Source organism: Pipistrellus kuhlii, unplaced genomic scaffold, assembly GCF_014108245.1.
Source record: "Pipistrellus kuhlii isolate mPipKuh1 unplaced genomic scaffold, mPipKuh1.p scaffold_m20_p_4, whole genome shotgun sequence".
Taxonomy (NCBI): domain Eukaryota; kingdom Metazoa; phylum Chordata; class Mammalia; order Chiroptera; family Vespertilionidae; genus Pipistrellus; species Pipistrellus kuhlii.
In genome coordinates, this window is record NW_023425540.1 from 84,623,368 (window position 1) to 84,636,949 (window position 13,582).

Below are 13,582 nucleotides of genomic sequence, written 5' to 3' on the forward strand. Positions count from 1 at the left end.
GGTCTGAGCTCAGATTCCAAAAGCTCTCAGGCACTGTTTGCTCTTGGGCAAGTCACTTAAGCCCCCCATTTCCTAATCAGGAAATGAAAGATTATAATGGCCTTTTCTTTACAGGTCTGTGAGGGTAAAAAAGAAAAAACAGGCATGGTGGGGTGGTCCCTCAAGAATTGCCAGTTATTATAATTACTAATTGTTTAATAATCATTATTTCAGTCTGCAGTACATGGATTGATATGGAAGTTGCTCAAAAAAGGACTCCCAAGAACATGTTCAAAACTTAATTAGAAATTGTGAAAGAGCATCTTTTTATGTTCTGCTGCATTTTCAAGCCTCTCATGTTAGATCATTCCAGTGTGGCACCAAAGAAGATAAAGAAAACACTATTAACTGTTTAGCTAATTTCCAGGACATATCACTTACGAGAGCACACGGAGAATTAAAAGAAAACCAGAGAAATAGAACTTGGGGAGCAGAGAAACTGCGGAGAATGGAAGATTATACATGAACTTCTAAAGGAAATGGTGGCTCGTGGTCCCAGAGACTTCCATCAAGTCGGAGGTCAAATAAGCTCTTGGCTGAACATGAAGAAGAGAATAGAAGCAAGTATTAGAGTTGTTTTATGGAAATAACAATGATCAAAACACATCTCCATGAATTCCCATCTCAGTGCTGGGTGCTAAAATAACTGACACGGTTATCCATGAAGATATTAGATTACCCTGAGAGCAGTTATTATAGGAGGGGGGGAAAAATCAACTGCTCCAGTGTGAGCTGTGTAACAATTAGGCAATTCTGAAATTTCAACTGAAAGGAATTTAATTAAGGCTCTAATAGCTGATTAAACTCATTTAGATCTGCTGGCAATTGCTACTGGTTACATAAGTAACCCAAGAAGAAAGATTTCCATCTTTTCTTATGCCGTATTCAATCCTGCTGGACCCATAGGTATAGTCTTCAGGTACTTCTCAAAACGTGGTCCTTAGACCACCTGGAATAGAATGACCTAGATCCTGGTTGAAAAGTCAGGTTCCCAGGCCTCCTCTCAGACCTACTGATGCAGGCACTCCTGAGATCTAGGAGTCTATAATACCTTCTTAATTAGCTTCCAAGGAGAGGTTCTTATTCATGCCCAAGTCTCCTCGTCCCATTTAAGACAATGCATTCAAAGGTAGCAGACCTTTTCTCTCTGTAGCTGGGAAGCAATTCTTAGTGTCATTCTGCCAGTGGCCCTCTGTGGCCTCCGGGTATTGAAGACAAAATAGGTTTGACCCACACCTGCTTTCCAGCAGTTTCTTAAAAAAAAAAAAAAAAAAAAAAAAAGATTTTTAAAAAATTGATTTTAGAGAGAGAGGAAAGGAGAGAGAGAAAGATTGATGTGAGAGAGAAACATAGATTGGTTACCTCCTGCATGCACCTCGACCAGGAGCACACCCACAACCCAGGCATTTACCCTGACCAGGAATCAACCAGCAACCTTTTGGTGTTCAGGATGACACCCAACCACCTTAGCCACCTGGCCCAGGCAGCAGTTTCCTGGTAGCAGAAACTGAATATACCATGAAGGGGAAAGTTTGGTTCCTATGAGACGTTTTATTCCAACAGACTCTAGCTGTTTTGGATGAAATTTCACTTGAGGGTTGGTTTAAAAAAAAAAAAAAGTATCACTTGACTCAATTACAAGGTTCTCCAGATAGAGAACATTTCGACTTCATATCAGGCCATGGCTCACACATCAGTACTCTGGTTTCCTGATCAATCAAATTGAAATCTGTGTCACGTTTCAAGCAGCAACCCAACACAAACTTACTTGTGTGTCACCCTGCTACGAGCTTGCTTACAGTATTAGATTTGCATGCAGAGGCAAGGAAGTGATGCTAATCAATGATGTTAGTTATGCTAAGTATGGACATTAAATCATTCTAAATTTCCTTCACGGCCATTTATCTCGTATCCTTTGGAAGACTTTATATTTCAGGTGGAGAGAAATTGGCCTCCTGTTTGCCTTGTTTTTCTCCTTAAATTTATCTTCCTGAGGAGTTAATTACTCATTTTCTCCAGCTTGGGAGTAAATCATTGCTTATTATCTAAAGCGAAATGTTTTCCGATGTCTTGCACACATGGAGTGTTTGTTTTAAGGCCCCTTCCCACCTGGGTTACGAAATCACCCAATGAGCTAACTGGGGACAGGCAAGCTAGACCCCAGGCAGTGTGAACTCTGCTTCCGTCGTCAGTTTTAATAAATTTCCTTTCTGATATTTAATTTTGCAATCCCTGTTGTCTTGTCTCCAAGGAGAGGAGCTGAGTAAACAGGTCATTTTCCTCTTTTAACTCTGAATTCCAAGTAAAAATGGATGGTAGTCTGAATCAAGTTCAGTTTAGCAAATATTTATTGAACTGGCTGGCTTGTGGGTGAATGCCATAGCATAGCCGATGGGGTCACGTGGTTGTGGAAGCCTGGGCAGGCCGGATACTCAACAGAACTGTAATTCAGTGCAGCCTGGGTCATCACTCCCCACTTACATACAGTTATACAATTGGTCTCCAAGTTCTGTTGATTCTACCACTTTGAGATCTCATGAGTTATGCTGGCCTCACTGATATGGTCCTATGTGAGCCTCATCCAGATTATTGCAACTGTCTCCTAACCCATCTCTCCGAATTCACAATTTTAGCCACAAGACCTGTCTCTGCACTGCATTGGTAAGAAATTTTCTAATACATCACATTGATTTAGCCCTCCCCTGATTAAAAGTCTTCAATCACCCTACCCCATCCCTCCATACCCCTCAGTTGCCCTGAGGATAATGATAAAACCCCTAACTAGCCACACCACAACTCTGCTGGTCTGGCTCATAGTTAGAAGCCACTTCCTACAGGAAGCAAATTTTGGTTCCTTCCTGAGCAGGTGGTTGTCTGCTTCAGTAGCATCCTGTGCTTACCCCAGCAGGCAGTCATCTTGCTTTATTGCCATTGAGCTTTGACTTCCCTCTAACCAGACTGGAAACTGAGGGTGGGAACCGGGCATGGGCTGTATACAGTTGTAGCCCCAGAGCCTCCTGCAGTGCCTGGCACAGGGTACAGCCCCGGATGCATGTGTGTGGAGGGCATGAATGGACAAGTGGCAGAATTCAAAAAGAAAATGTTCTGGAGGCACAGAAAATGCACAATGAAATCCACCGGGAGAATTAGGCTCCGTGGGAGAAGTGGCATATGAGCTGGACCTGGAAAGAATGGGTAGGATTTCAAACTGTGGAGATAATAAAGTGAGGAATTTCAGGTAGCAGAAATAGTCCAGGCCAAGTAGGGATGTGGATGTTGTTCAAGGCATGTGTGGTGAGAAGTGAAAACTAGATACATCACTGTGGCTTAGTAGTGTGTGTGTGTATGTGAGTGTGTGTGTAGAAGTGTGTTTAGGTATGGGCTAGGTATGTGTGCATGTGTGAGTGTATATATGTGTGTATTGTGTTTGGGTAGGTATGAGTGTATGCATGTAGGTGTGTATTTATAGGTATATATATAATGTATAGGTATGTGACATATATACACACACGTGGACATTTATGTATATGTAGGTAGTGAGTATGTGTAGGTATACATAGTGAGCATGTGTGTTTTGAAGGTGCACATGTTTTAGTTGGGATTATGTATAGGGTGATAAGAACGAGATGTGATAGATCAATGAGAGTGGAACAAGGTTAATTGGACCTATATCACAGGATCCTTTAATGCAGTGGTTCTCAACCTTTCTAATGCTGCGACCCTTTAATACAATTCCTCATGTTGGGGTGACCCCCAACTGTAAAATTATTTTAGTTGCCACTTCATAACTGTAATTTTGTTACTGCTATGAATCGTAATGTAAATATCTGTGTTTTCTGATATTTCTGGTCTTAGGCTCTACAGCAGCGGTTCTCAACCTGTGGGGTCACCTAAGACCATCGGAAAACACAGATTATAATTCATTAACAAATTAGCAAAATTACAGTTATGAAGTAGCAACAAAAATAATTTTATGGTTGGGGTCACCACAACATTAGGAACTGTATTAAAGGGTCGCAGCATTAGAAAGGTTGAGAACCACTGCTTTAATGAAAAGGGGAGTCTGGGTTGGATTCTGTAGGCAGAATGCATCATGGGAGGAGTTGAGTAGGGGTGTTTAGATATATGTTTTTAGGGGATGGTTTGGAAAAACAGGAAGCCAGTAATAAAGAGATTTTAATTGTATCTTGTAAACATTTTGTGAATAGATAAAATAAGGCCCAACACTAATATCTCTGAAAGGAGAGCCACACACATCTATTAACCTAATTTCTTGCAGCCTCTGTGACAAGTCTCTGAATTTACCCAGGCATGAAGGGGTAAATATTAACTTAGGAGACTATTCCTGGAGATGAAATCAACTCTGTTCTGGGAAAGTATTGGCTGAACCTTTCAAGAAGTAATCACTACCCTTTCACAAAATGCTTTCTAGGGCCTTAAGAGCAATTCACTTTCTAAAAGCGAATTTAAATTTATTAATAAGAATGAATAAAAAATCATTACAAAGTTAATTTCCCCTTTTCGTATTTCTTTTAACAAAATAACTTTTCTCCATCAGAGGTCAATTATTTTTCTTTGTCCTCAAAACTTCAGTGTACTTGCTGAAAACCCTCAAAGGTTTATTACCAAAATGCAGTTTATTTTGAAGGCAAAGATTTTTTTTCTTCTCTCACACAGTCTATCTGGGTGAGTTTGGGAATGTTTTTAAGTACAAAAAAATTCATGATAGAGATAAAAATCATCTTCCCTTGCCTTTTTTTCTTGTGTATAAAGTGAAGTGTTTATAAGAATTAAATTAATGCCAAAACCAGTTTGGCTCAGTGGATAGAGCATCGGCCTGCAGACTAAAAGTTTCCAGGTTGGATTCCAGTCAAGGGCATGTACCTTGGTTGCAGGCATATCCCCAATAGGGGATGTGCAGGAGGCAACTGGTCGATGTTTCTCTCTCATCAATGTTTCTGTCCCTTTCCCTTCCTCTCTGTAAAAAATCAATAAAATATATTTTTTAAAAAATAAACTAATGCTAAGAATGGTACAAAGGCATTAGTGATTGTCAACTTTTATTGTTATAAGAGCTCAGGCAATGTCATCAAGACTTTATTGCTCTCTGCTCTGTTTTTTAGCTTCATGTTTAATCTCTGGTTCTTTTGTCATGCCCACCCTGGTATATTAGTCCCAGCAAAAGTCCCAGGGAAAATCCCCATGGGCTCAACTTAGGTCATTCCTCAGGGTACAAGATTCCATAGCTGAGGCATATAAGGATACACTGATCAATCTACTATTATTTTCTGACTCATGGACATTTAAAAAAAAATTCAAGCTGTGTGTTCATTCATTCCATCAACAACTACCCACTAAGTCTCTCCTTGTACTAGAGCCCGAGTTCAAAGCTGGAGACATAGCAATCAATCACCATTTTTTTTTTTTTTTAAATCTCCGCTAGACTGGGGAATCATAATCTAACGAGTGAAGCAAATACATAAATATATAGATTGTTGAGGTATGCTATTATTAAGCAAGTAGAGGTTAGATATTTAAATCAAAGTAAGAATTTGTGAATGAAATGACATGATAGTTGGGACTTTCTTCAATATAGCATGGAAAAAGTGGCAGAGTATAAATGAAACAAGACTGGCATGAGTTAGTAACTAATGAAGGGGGAAAAATGGGAATATGGAGATTTATTTTACCACTCTCTTTTGTATGAGTTAATTTTTTTCATAATAAAAAAGGAAGAAAATGGATTGAGGAAGCAAAGAACCTTCACTTTTGGACAGGTAATATACAGAAATATGTTCATGATGACTTCATATATCATTTTCCATTTTGGCTAAACAGACTAAATTAACTCTCAGGGTAAATCTCAGCTCCTTGACAGGACCTACAAGGTTTTGCATAATCTGGCCCACGCCTTCTTGGAGTACTCTTTCTTACTTTTACTTCCTACCCACTTTCCTTAGATTTGCAGTCTCAGTTTGTGTCACCTCCTCTGGAAAGCCTTATGTGATTTCTTTCCCCCCCTCTTCTCTCATATACCCACTCACTTTTTTTCTTCCTCCTGGTTTGCATGATATAAACTTTTGTGTAATTATTTGACCCATGTGTGTCTTCCCAATTAGTTTAAGAATTCCATGCAAGTGATTTGTCGTTTTCTCTATAGTATCCTTAGTGTCTAGCACAGTTCTTGGTACCCAGTAGCCATTCAAAAAATACTTATGTTTATAAACAATGAACTCATTTATCGTCCTTTGGATATCAGAGGGGAAACAGAAGGATGTCTGTTCTCCTCTGTCTGGTATGTGAAATCTTGGAGTTGGGATATTTGGTGTCTGGAATGGGAGCCTGTCAGACTCAGAGAAGTAGACAAGAGCTCTCAGGATCTAGGGCATTGTTTACACAGCAACTTCAGCTTCTGATCAAGTTTTTCCACCCACCGCTCACTTCCACCGTCTGTGGCCAACTCATGGGTGCTTACTTAGACATGTTTGGAAGGGAGAGAGAGAAGATTTAGGAAGTTATTGCACTCTGGGAACTCATAAACCCTTGCAACCTCTTTCTTCGTGAGTCAACCTTGAGCTGGGTGGTACTTTTACCTGCCTTGCACTGAGTAAGGTATGTGATATGGTCAATGACATCACCATAGACCTGCTAGCTAAACAGTCTTTACCTCTATGTATTTTTTGGGACCTTAGTGCTTGTCTCTGAAGGAAGAAAGGGTATTAGAGCTATAATATGATGAATGCAGATCAACTAATAAATGCACTGGTAGGAAAGCATCTTTAGACTCAGACAGACCCATGCTGTAGCTCTAGTTCCACCACTTATTAGCTGTGCTTTCATTGTCTGAATTTTGAAGTTGGACTAATAATCTTCATCATGTAGGATTTTCGGTGATATTGCCATATTTCCTGGTCCCAAAAGTGATATTGTTACAATTATAACATCAAATGGTATGGTGGAGATAGGTGCGAAGTTCCATATTACTAGAGAACATAGGAATTCCTTTAAAGATTGTGTGATATTTGAGCTACATCTTAAATGCCTACTACTTCAATAATAAAATAATAGCAGCTATTGTGTATGGTATGTGCTAAATTCTATGCTCAATGCTTCTTGCATATTTTTGGCTCATTCAAATCTCACTACAGTCCTGAAAGGTGTATCCTGTTATTACCTGAATTTTACAGATAGAGAAAGTGAATCTCAGAGAGGATGAGTGTCCTTCCTAAGGCTACTCTGCTAATGAGTGAAGCCAGGATTAATATTTAGTTCTGTTTGACTCCAAAAGCGATTCGCTTACTACTGAACTACCCAGCCTCTGGAAGAAAAAACAAGGGGACTTGGCATAACATTCCCCAAAAGGAAAAGCTTGGATATGCCTTTAATCTATTTATTATTAAAGGTTTGATCTCTGACCTGCAGTCAACTGACAGTTCCATGGAGGAAAGAAGTGTTCTGTTTTCATCCATCAGTGTTCTCGGGCTGGTGCCAGCTCAGAGTTGGTGTTCAATAAACCCGTGTTGAAGGAATGAAGAATTTGATGGCTCAACATTCTCTCCAGCTAGTGTTACACATCACAGCATGGATACATGAACATGTTTATTTGCCCAAACTACTCTGCTCCCCTTCCTATCTTAAAAAGAAAGGTATCAAGCCGAAACCGGTTAGGCTCAGTGGATAGAGCGTCAACCTTTCAGACTGAAAGGTCCCAGGTTCGATTCCGGCCAGGGGCATGTACCTTGGTTGCGGGCACATCCCCAGTGGGGGGTGTACAAGAGGCAGCTGATCGATGTTTCTCTCTCATCAATGTTTCTAACTCTCTCTCCCTTCCTCTCTATAAAAAAAATCAATAAAATAAATTAAAAAGAAAGAAAGAAAAGTATCCATGAAGCTAAACAATTTTTTTAATTAGCCACATGGCCTATTTCTCTACAAAAAGCAAAGATTTTCCAGTCCAAATGATGAGATCATCTTAGAGAACATTGGCTGCCTTATCTTCCCTTCTCCCCTACAGCTCCCCACCTCTCCGCCTCTCCTGGTGTCCAGAGAGTCTGAATTCTCTTGAAGGACCTGCAATTCATTTCCGGTGACACTTACATTCCAGGGGGAGGGGCCGGTGGGTCATGTCCACACAGGCGAGCCTGGACTTGGCACTTAGCGTTTCAGACCAGGCCTTTTTCTTGAGTTTGATATTACAATTAAAAGGCTGACCTGTGGTGTCAAGCAATTGCTCGTGGGAGGAGGGCGAAGAAAGAGAAAGTGCGGCGCTGGGGGCAGCTTTCTCCTCTGTGCATGCGAACAGTGCCAACAAGCTGTCAAATAAAATTAAGGTTCAAAACATACAGCCTTTAATTTGATTTCACTAAGACGCCGGCTGCTGCTCCGAGGGAACACATCGATTCTGTTTTGACAGGTCTTGATGTGTACTAAGCAGAAGTCTCCACTCGGTGCTGGATTAATAAAAGTTCACCTCAATCTGCAACTTAAATAGAACCAATGTCTGAGCTTGGCTTCTATTTCCTCACCTGCTCTGGTGTTGTCTCTTCCCAGAATCTTCCCTGTACTTCATCTTCCTCTCCCCTTCCTCTTTTTTTTTTTTTTTTTTTAATATTGCATTAAAAAAATACTTCCTCCTTTTTGTTGTCTCTCTTCTATACTTAAAAAGAAAATTATGTGGTCCTTACTCTGTGCCCGGCACTGTGCTATATATTTTTCATAAATTGCCTTGTTAATTCCCACACATCCTGTCCTGGGTAGCTCAGTTGGTTAGTGCATCGTCCCGATATGCCAAAGTTGTGGGTTCGATTCTGGGTCAGGGCACATAAAAGAATCAGCCAATGAATGCATAACTAAGTGGAACAAATTAATGTTTCTCTCAAATCAATGAAAAATTCTCACGACATCTTTATAAAGTAGTTGGAATTATGCCAACTTTAGGCATCTTTAAAGTAGGTGGAATAGTTTCAGGTGAGAAACAGATACTCATAGTGATTAAGAGCTTGCCTGGGGGTTGTACAGCTAATAAGTGGTAGAGTTGCGGATTCAAGCCCAGGTCTCTCTGCTTCTAAAAATTCGTGCTGTTTTCATGACATCAGTGATCCTGAACTCTGGCAGGACTTGGGAATCACCTGGGGAGCTCTAAAAGTGTTAGTGCTTAGGCCACATGTGTCAAACACAAGGCCCGCGGGCCAAATCCGTCCCACCAGGCCTTGCAATGTGGCCCGCACCGCGCTGTCATCACTGCACTCTGCTGCGTTTCCATCACAATGACAGTTTATGACTGTTCAGTAAACCATTCAGCCCGCGATTTAGGCTGGATTTTAGATTTTGGCCCCTTCTCTGATTGAGTTCGACACCCCTAGCTTAGGCAAACCTCCGTGATGTCATTAGTCTGGGGTGCATCTGTGCCCAATATTCTGCTCTCCCTCTGTCCCCGGTTTTCTTAACATGTAAAGCAGATGCGTACGCTGAGGCAAGTAGCAGGAAAACTCTTAAGATGGATGGATTTTTCTCCTGTTCCTCTTATGGGGAAAGACTCCCCTTTCTAGAAATCAGTTGTGCTAGAAAGCACACCTGTCTTTGTCTTTATGATGCAGGTGGGCAAGTGGGAGAACCAGACCCTGAGCCTGAGGCACGCTGTGTGGCCGAGGTACAAGTCCTTTTCTGACTGTGAGCCAGACGACAACCATCTGAGCATCGTCACCCTTGAGGAGGCCCCCTTTGTCATCGTGGAAGACATAGACCCGCTGACGGAGTCCTGTGTGAGGAACACTGTGCCCTGTCGGAAGTTTGTCAAGATCAAGTGAGTCGGGGACCCTGTCACGTTGAATGTGCCCAATCCTTTAAATGGCATTTGTCCTTGATAAAAACAGAATCTATAAAAGAATACAGAGTAATGTAAAATATGCCCTGTTATAATAAGGATAATATAACTAGTAGCTCTGTGCACAAATTCATGTGCCAGTAGCTCACTGACACCCTCCAGGAGCTCTCTGCCTGCTGCCCGGCCCTCCTGTAGCTTCCCCTGACCACCCTCCACTTGCTTAGCTCCTTCCCCCCCTCCCCCCCGCTACTCCCCTTATAGCTTGCTGCCCTGCCCCCTCCTGTAGCTCTCTGCTGCCCACTTGTAGCTCACTGTCCCACCCTCCTGCTGATCTGTGTTCCAGTGTTACTTGGTTGGTTGTTATGCTTCATGGCATAATGACCATTTGCATATTACATATTTATTATATAGGATGATAATTTTTTTAAGTACTTAAACTGGAATTACTCCAAGCCTTATTTAATTTCAGCAACCGCAATGCAAGGTAAGCAATTTTGTCATTTCAGATGAGATAACAATGGAGTTTTATGGAATAAAATGAAGGTACGCATTTAAAGCCATTCAGCTGGTAAATGAAAGAGACAGGACTCAAAATCTAGTCCATGTTCTAGCTATTATGCAAAATCAACCCTTTCTTTCAATCATTACTTAAACAATTAATTTCTTTATATTTTTTTGGCTGACTCCCTCCCCAACCCCACACCTTTCACTTCCTCCCATCTCTTATATTTCCTAGATCCAAACTTTTCAAAACCTTTCTTTCCATTTGGGGATCAACACACACCTTACAAATGACTTTCTGGTGTGATCAAGGGGACCTGCTAGTATCCCAGCTCAGCAGAAGCAAGCAAGCATGGCACCTATGCCACTCCCTCTTTCATTACAATTGAAAAAGGAATGGACTTTTGTATCAGAGCCTGTGGTGAAGGCTTTTCCCTAACATATAAACCTTTTGGAGAAGCACAAGGTTTCATGGCCAACTCCAAGCCCCTAATTATAGTCTTTGCTATTGCAAACGTAAACAAAAATACCACCCTTGGGGTGGATTCACAAAAGGAAAAGGCCTACCATTGGATGGAAATCTACTTTTTTGTTCAGAGCATTTTCTGATCGCCTCCTTTCACCTCACTGGTTCTTGCTTGTCTTAACTCCTCCCTCCCCAAATTGGATTAGTTCTCCATACTTCCGCAGTACTCTTGATATGTGTCCATTTCTTAGTTCAGGCTGTTATAACAAGTTAGCATAATCTGTGTGACTTAAAAAACAGACATTTATTTCTCACAATTTTGGAGGCTGGAAATTCAAGATCAAGGTGTTGGGCAGATTCATTGTCTGATGAGGGTCCTCTGCTTATTGTCCTTTCTTCACATTGGAGAGGAGAGGAAACACATTCTCCTGGCTCTTCTTATAAGGGCACTAATTCCATTAATGAGGGCCTCACCTTCATGACCAAATTATCCTCAAGGCCCCCCCTCCAAATATCATCACATTAGAGATTAGATTTCAACATATGAATTTGAAGGAACACAAACATCCACTCCCTTCCACTCTATCTCTTTCTTTGTTACCATTTTTTTTTCTGGTGTGTAGTTGTCTGTATTTCCTTTTGGATTATTAGTTGCCCAAATTTGGAATGTGAATTGTTAATTTGGTACCCCAGTGTCAAGCACAGAACATGACATACTGATATTGATGATGCTTGAAAACATGAGTAAAAGGATATTTTCCCCCACATTATACAAGATGCAAATCCCCAGAGCTCAGCTCTTGGGAGACAGATAATAATTTTTTAAAAATACGATTGCTAAATATATTTTGAAGGCACACTTCAGTTTGGAGAACACTTTGTTATCAGTACTCAGCCACTTTGGAATTTAAATTCAGAAATTATTCAAAAGATAATGATCAGCCTTTTTGGAGTTGTCAGCCTCTTTGGCATTGAAATTTTGAATGAATTGATTAATAAATAAATACACATTAAGCACAGTTTACGAATGAGGCAAAGTTCTGGGCACATGGGATGCATCAATGGACAGAAAAGACAAAAGTCTGGCAGTCATGAAGCATGCACAGTTAAAAATCAACTCAACCAATGAAGGACCAGGGCAGTTCCACATTTGGTAGACTTTGGGAAGGATGTAAAGAAGGTGGTGTGAGAGGATGGTAGCTTGATGGATGTGGGGCTCCTTTAACTCACACAGGTAAGAATTAAGGTCATATATAAAGGATGAAAAGGAGCCAAATGTTCCCTAACCGGTTTGGCTCAGTGGATAGAGTGTTGGCTTGTGGACTGAAAGGTCCCAGGTTCAATTCGGTCAAGGGCATGTAACTTGGTTGTGGACACATCCCCAGTAGAAGGTGTGCAGGAGGCAGCTGAATCGGTGTCTCTCTCATTGATGTTTCTAGGTCTCTATCCATCTCCCTTCCTCTCTGTAAAAAAAAAAAACAATAAAAAATATATATGTATATATTTTAAAAAGGAGCCAAATGTGAGAAGAACTGGGGGAAGTGCCTTCCAGGAAGAGGGAACAGCAGGTGCAAAGGCACTGAGGCAGGAAAGAGATTGACAAGTTTGGGGAACTGAATGAAGCCTAGTGCAGTGCTATGGAGTGATGAGCTGGGGAAACAATGGGATAGTTGTCAATGTTTTGATGTGAATGGGTATTCTTTGAGTAGAACTTGGTCAGATGAAGAAAACTAAGTAGCTGGCACAGAGCAAAGAATATAACCTCTGTGAAAAACCTCCCTTAGGATAACAATGCCTTTTCTATTTCACTGTGGCCAGTAAGTAGAGCCTCTTGCGCTTCACAATCAATAATAGGGCTTAAAGTCTTAAAAGCAGAAGCCCTGGAGCCAAAAGCAATAGATCACCAAGTCCTGAGTCACATTTGTATGGAGAAAATGAACCCCCAAATAAATGACTCTCTCCGAGAGAATTGACTTTTCCACTGAAGAATATAAACAGATTAACTGGTTCAGATTCACATGGTTAGTTCCCGTGGGAGGTGATGACTTGCAGCTTTCTTTTTCTCACCTGGAGACATAAAAAGTTTACTTTGCATCTAGCTAGCGTTCATCTTTGTTTTACCGGAGAGCAAGAAAAAATTACTAGGTTCCACTAATCCCAACATTAACACCGATTGGATCAATTGCATTTCTTAAAGTAACATAAGGCAGGCCAATTGATTCTAAAAAGGATACTTATTAGATAACATGATCGTATTTGTTTTCTTGGAGCTGTTCTCCCAGAGAAAACCCTTTGTCTCTCACTTCTAGTAAATGGTAGGGTCTGGAGGGCGCCCATAAGTCTTTAAAAACACAGGTAATGGGAAATGAGCTGAGAAACCAGAGTATCCTTTTAGCCTGCTAGTTGAATGGTAAGGAAAATTGATCTGGTCTTGCTGCATAGAAAGAAATGTGGCCATACTATCAATTAATCCCCCAAACTGTTAAGTCATTGGTGAGAAGAGAAGAGATACATATTTAAGTGCTTATGTGAGAGGTGCTTAGATACTTTATTTTATCTCCTCAACTATCCTGCAAAGTAAGTATCAGTCTTCTCAATTAACAAAAGAGAAAACCGAGGCTGTGAGTGAAGAGACTCATCTGAGTGTTCATGGTTGTTAGTAGCAGGCCTAGCATGTGAAAGCAACTCTGTCTGACTGGTGTAGCCATACTTATATCCAGGAGCCACACTGGGAAACTGTAGAGCCAAAAAAT

At 40.9% G+C, this 13,582-nt stretch overlaps 1 protein-coding gene across 1 annotated transcript in view; it reads left to right on the forward strand.

Moving 5' to 3' along the window:
- Positions 1 to 13,582, forward strand: part of GRIN2A (glutamate ionotropic receptor NMDA type subunit 2A) — a 356,036-nt gene that overhangs the window by 265,933 nt on the left and 76,521 nt on the right. The window contains exon 6 of the mRNA XM_036410378.2: positions 9,636 to 9,841. Within this exon, the coding sequence (XP_036266271.1) occupies positions 9,636 to 9,841 (206 nt within the window). The remainder of the gene's footprint in view (positions 1 to 9,635; positions 9,842 to 13,582) is intronic.